Genomic DNA, 6,195 nt, shown 5'->3' with positions numbered 1-6,195 from the left:
AACCCCCCTACCCAGCCCAGCCCAGCCCCCCCTTACCGGTCCGGGCCGGTCCGGAACCGGGCTGACCCGGCCCGTTTAACACCCTTACTTCTTGCTATGAATTGTTAATCATTTGTGCTATCCATGCTTAGTATAACACTTTCTCGTGTTATTTGACCCTAGTAAGTGTCAAGTCGACCTCTCATCTCTACTTCTTCGAGGTTAGACAGGATACCTACAGGGTACATATTGTTTATGTACTCATACTACGCTTCTGTACTTAATTGTACAGGATCTGAGGCAGGTGCATGTGATTATCAGGCTGGTGCGTACTCTTGATCCGGCTCGAGATTCCACGGTGAGCTGCTCCCTTCCACGCCGTTCAGCAGCCTGATGGAGTCTTTCTTTACTTTTGGCTGTCTATTCTATTTCAGACAGTAGGGTAGATTATTCTTTTGTGTATTCTACTAGATGCTCATATACTTGTGAACTGACACCAGGTCTTGGCACACACATTAGTAGACTATTCTTTTGGGGTTGTATAGCTATTTCGGTTTGATGCTAATTATTCTTGTTTAAATTCCAAGTTAGAGTTTGTGTTAACTGTTTGGAAAGGTAAAATTTGAACTTATTAAAAATTCCGCGTTGGCTTGCCTCACAACGGCGTTGGGCGCCATCACGACCTGCAGTGAAATTGGATCGTGACAAAAACTCTTAAGTAAATGAAAATAATTCCTTAATCTCCATATCAACCAAACATGTGGTGTGAGTAGGGGAGTATAAAATTTCACTAATAAATAGATAAACAGTTAGGTCTGTCAAAGATAAACTGCCATTTAGGGGAAAATGGTTAAATAATGCAGTTCTGAAGCAAGAAAGGATGGTGAAGAACTGGAGTGGTAGGTTGTTATGGCAGCATTACTAGGTGGATGTTGATGGTGGAAAAATGTGGCTGGATGCCGCGAGGTGCTAAAGAGGAAAAGTTGGCAGTGCTATTGCAGGTGGCGAAGGCCATGATCTCAATAAGTTTAGGGTTGCTGCCAGGGGCGGAGCCAAAATTTTCATCAAAGGGTGTCAAAATATAAATAATTAGATACATCGAAAAGTCAAGGGGAGTCAACATATAGTAAATATACATAAAATAACAAAATTTATCTAGCAATATAGTGTAATTTTCTAGCGAAGGGGTGTCATTGTTCAATGTGGCTCTGCCACTGGTTGCTGCTAGGTGTATGCTACCATGCTAAGTTGCTTGGACTCTTCACTTTCAGTGCCGCACCAGTTTCGAAATTAAAACAGAAGTTTAGGTGAAATTGAAAAAAAACAAAATATTTTGTATATAAAACTTTTTCTCTCAGTCTTTTTCTTTTATCTCCTTCTCGGATTCTCCTCTTGATCAATAATTTTTTCCTTCTTAGAATACCTTTTACGTTTTACCTGATGTCTCATAATTTAGATATACCTTTATAACTCTATTTTTAGATATTTGAATTATTTTTAGACAAATCTCTGCACCCGTATCCGTACCCCCATATCTTAAAATTTAGATCATGAAGGATCCAACCTCTAGATCCGCACCCGCATCGGACACCCACACCCGAGTCGGAGCAACTTAGCTACCACGTGGAAATATTCGACCAGGGCCTAGAGTGCATTATTTGTAAGGCAAAAATGTAGAAAGTCTGCATAGGAAAGTTCCAAACAGCAACTAACATTTTTTTTGAGAAGGTAACATCCAAACAATAACTAACAGTCCTACAAACAAACACTAGAAAGAAATTAACTGTCATATACAATTGTGGCATAACTCCCAAGTTTCGATGAAAAGCAATATAACATTCTCTTGAGAAATATGCTTGGCGGCTACATGTCTCGGAGCAAGAAAACACAAAAGTATGACAAGTCAATAAACATGCATGATAAGACACACTGCTTTGGCGATATATACGTGAATGTCCATTGTTAAGGAAGAAGAGACGTCCCTCAATGAGATATTCATAAAGGATAAAGATTAGCGATCCCTTCTTGTAGATAGGGAATTACAAATGACACAGTCAACAAACTATAACAGAAGCCACACAGAAAGAAAATATGTAAAAAGTTACATGACCACTATTCAAAAGCCATTTTTGGCAAAGCTAAACATTGTAAAAGGCCATGAAACTGATGACACATGTTTGATCCAAGATATATGAATTCAATATCTAACAATATACCAATATCTTCAAAGTAGCGACACTTTTAGTCAGATCTTACAGTTAAGAAGAACTGGTGAATGAATATATATTTAAGGTAAAAGTTCCATATAATAACCAGCTGCACAGAAAAAGTTTGATGGAGAGCATATTTTCCACTTTACCAAAAGCTATAAGGTGCTTAAGTTTTTGAGATTATGTGATAAAAGAACTTTCATGTAACTAATCATTCGCATGTTTAACGAGCGTAGAAGTACCTGCAGCTTCTTGGCCAGTCATTGCATCCACAACAAGCAAAACCTCTGTGGGGTTCAGTACCCGTTTCACCTCTTTTAATTCGTCCATCATAGCTTTATCTATCTACAAGAATTAAGAAAGACATAAATACAAACTAATAGAAAAAGTTATAGCGGAAATTAAAAAACTAAGATGATATGACCTGAAGTCTTCCAGCTGTATCCATTATGACTACATCTACATTCTTTCTTTTGGCCTCTTCTAATCCTTGCCGGGCTATTTCTGCAGGTTTTACATCTGTTCCTGCTGCATAAACAGGCACATCAACCTGTTCCCGACTTATCAGTGAACATGAGAATAAATAAAGTTGTATTTAGAGATTCCGCGTCCTTTTAAAAGAAAATGAACAGAAAAAAGCATCTACAACGGAATGACATACAATCATATTGTTGCTAAACTGACATGGCCTACCTGTTCACCCAAAATAACAAGTTGGTCAATAGCAGCAGGTCTATACACGTCTCCAGCAATCAGCATGCAACTCTTACCCTGCAAACTTTAATATTAGTAAGGTAGTTGGAGAAATGCAGGTTCTACGACCATATACATAAGTGATAATAGCATGAGAGAGCGGGGGAAGGAAGGTCAGGATGGGGTTAAGAGAAGGTGAAGTTTGGAAGTGCACCTGCTTCTTTAGATATAAAGCTAACTTTGCGCTAACGGTTGTCTTTCCAACACCTTGTAGACCGGCCAATAGTATTATGGTGGGTCCAGATTTAGCAAACACCAGTTCAGAGACCTCTCCACCCATCAGTTTCACAAGCTCGTCACGTACAATCTACCCCAAACAAATAAAAAGAAGAAAACGTTCAGCTCGAGCTGATAGCCAATTGTGCAAGCAAAATAAAATTAACAACAGAAGGGGGAGGCAGTCTGGTTACAAACTACAAATGCTAGCAAGAAAGATAGGATTTTCCCTCCCATATGAAAGGAACAGGAGGTAAAGCAGAAGGAACCGATTAAGACAAAAATCAATATCTAGTTATCACTAAACATTTCTTCAGAAATCCAACACCTGTATGCATAAGTCGTTACATGAGTTTCCATGTGAAGGCTAAAATTAAGATCTTCGCAAGACAATTCAGATACATATTGAGGACCAGAAATATTTAACTTTTTCCTGCTACAAAATGCTTCTACCCATATGTGTATTGTTCAAAGTTATCAGTCCGATAATACATACTTTAACTAGTTGCTGATCTGGTCTAACTCCCCGAATCAAGCCAGTCCCAACGGCTTCTTCACTAACAGACTGAACAAACCTTCTGACAACAGGGAGACTAACCTGCCAATTAAAGTTAAATGAGAGGCAAAATTTGTTGTATATAGATTAGCTGCTAATATAGAGAGCAACATACATCAGCTTCTAAAAGAGCCCTCCTGATGTCTCTCATAGGTTCCACAATGTTTTCCTTGGTCAAAACCTCTGAAGCACAAGGAATTCAAACAACAGTCACTTCATCGTTATATCTTTTATCAGTATTAAAAGATATTTGTGCCTCAAACCAGTTACAAATTGTGCAAATCCCCTATCATATCTAATATGGCATCTACATCTTATACACATACAACAACAACTACCCAGTAAAATCCCACCAGGTGAGGTCTGGGGAGGGTAATGTGTACGCAGACCTTACCCCTACCTGATAGGGCAGAGAGGCTGTTTCCGATAGACCCTCGACTCAGAGAAAAAGAAAACAAGAAAAGAAAAGACAACTCATTAGTAACTCCAGTAGCAACCGTAATAGTAATGAAAGCATAACAACCAAGAGATGAAAGACATGCAATAACAGTAACCAGTATCTAAGGCCCAGGGCCAAGATAAACAGCAAGTATAGAGTGTATTCAGCCTAAACTGCAAGCTATCTAAGGTCTACCCTAATCCGGCCACGCCTCACCCCCGGAACGAAGTAAGGAAAGAACTACTACCCCCTAGCCTACAACCCTTATGCTAGGCCGCCAGACCTTTCTATCAAGGGCCATGTCCTCGGAAATCCGCAGACGTACCATGTCCTGCCTGAGCACCTCCCAGGTTACCAAAAAGATAACAAAAAAAGAGTTCGAAACTTAAGGCTAAGTCTCTTCATCATGATACATAACTACATATTTAGTAGCACGAACAATGAGAATTTAAACCTCTAAAATGTGAAAGATTGGGAATATAGAAATTATGATTAAACGTTTGTAACATAAGTACTCACTCCATTTGTCTTTGGATACGAACTTATGTTTTTAACAATTAAACGCTTTCTAATAAATTTATTCCTAAAAATTTATAGTATCAATCAAAACGTGTAGAACAAAAAAAGGAGAAGTATATCAATTCAATAGATTACTCTTTCAATTAGAGCTATGCCAATTCAGCAAACTCGAGAAAGTTCAATCATTTTTAAGCTAATGCTTCTGCTTATATCAAGTTATCTTGGAGGTACACACACACACACACAAAGGACACGACACAACCACCCAGTGAAATCCCACACGTAGGGTCTGGGGAGGGTAGTGTGTACGCAAACCTTACCCCTACCATGGAAGGTAGAGAGGATGTTTCCGAAAGACCATCGGCCTCCGGGCAGAGAGGCTGTTTCCGAATGACCATCGGCTCAAGAAAGATGCAAAGAAACAGTAAAAAGGCTGCAACAGAACATGGAATTCTTGTACAGTGATATGTAAGGGTAGTTTGTACTTCAGCCATCACGATGAGCTCATAAATTGCAATGCATTTTAACTTTTGTATAATTTAGTACAATCATTCACAAATTGACACACCTTTTGAGATATATCTTATATATTGCTGTAAAAGCAGTTTATTTACCATGTTTCACCAAATCATAGCATACATTACAGAATAGTATTTCTTACCATAAAAATGGTTTCTTTGAACATAAACAAGGGAAAAGCCAACCAATTCATCATGTAGATGCACTTAATTTTTTTTTTTTTTTTTTTTTTGTCATTTACCTTCTCCTTTGAGCTTATTCCAAGCAGATTCAAGTCCACTAGTAAGCTGTCCAAACATCTCAGCTCTAATAACTCCACGCATTTCTCTTCTTGAAATAACCACATTCCTTGAATTGATCACCCTCCATGTATCCCTCTACACCAAAAAAAATTGAATCTTTTTTATTAAAAAAAGAAAAAACTGCAACAATTAATAAAGAGAAAAGTAACAAAACTGAAAAGGGTGTTACAGTAAATGAGTTTCTTGAAGAAAATGAAAGAGAATGAGTTGAACCAGTCCAAGAAAATGGAAGTTTGGAAGTTGAGAGGGTGGCTTTAGAAAGTGGAAAGAAATGGTGGGAAGACATAGTAGAGGTGAAAGAAGCAGTGGCTTCCATTGAGAAATTGAGGATTGAAAACTGAAGCTTCCTTTTATTATTCTTTACTCTCAGACTGTTGGTTTATCCATTAGAATAATAAAGGTGTTATCTATTGCTCTATCTATTAGTTGCAGTGCTGTGTGCATCGCGGACTATCCTAGTATCCTACTCCATCAATTATGTTTTTCATTGCTCAAACACTTATATTTATCTTCTTCTTTTTTTTAAATTTCATGAAAATAAATATGTAAAAACTTTGTTTATAAGTCTAATCTATCTTTTAATGATGTTATATTTTAATATACTTAGTTATAAGGGATAATACATAAAATCCTTCCCAACCTATGACCATATTATCAACTATACACATTTTCTTTTCGGAGTCCTATTACCCCCCTAAACCT

The 6,195-nt window shown here is 37.8% G+C and overlaps 1 protein-coding gene across 1 annotated transcript in view; it reads right to left on the bottom strand.

Annotated features, from left to right (window-relative positions):
- Window positions 1-5,896, bottom strand: part of LOC109229755 (signal recognition particle 54 kDa protein, chloroplastic) — an 11,925-nt gene extending 6,029 nt beyond the window's left edge. The window contains exons 1-8 of the mRNA XM_019395309.1: window positions 5,663-5,896; window positions 5,433-5,568; window positions 3,830-3,897; window positions 3,655-3,756; window positions 3,097-3,249; window positions 2,883-2,960; window positions 2,614-2,739; window positions 2,432-2,534 (exon numbers count right to left, since the gene is read on the bottom strand). Of these exons, the coding sequence (XP_019250854.1) occupies window positions 2,432-2,534; window positions 2,614-2,739; window positions 2,883-2,960; window positions 3,097-3,249; window positions 3,655-3,756; window positions 3,830-3,897; window positions 5,433-5,568; window positions 5,663-5,809 (913 nt within the window). The 5' untranslated portion in view covers window positions 5,810-5,896. The remainder of the gene's footprint in view (window positions 1-2,431; window positions 2,535-2,613; window positions 2,740-2,882; window positions 2,961-3,096; window positions 3,250-3,654; window positions 3,757-3,829; window positions 3,898-5,432; window positions 5,569-5,662) is intronic.

Source organism: Nicotiana attenuata, chromosome 7, assembly GCF_001879085.1.
Source record: "Nicotiana attenuata strain UT chromosome 7, NIATTr2, whole genome shotgun sequence".
Classification (NCBI taxonomy): domain Eukaryota; kingdom Viridiplantae; phylum Streptophyta; class Magnoliopsida; order Solanales; family Solanaceae; genus Nicotiana; species Nicotiana attenuata.
Note: the sequence above shows the minus strand (reverse complement) of the source record. Positions and strands in the feature narration are given on the sequence as shown.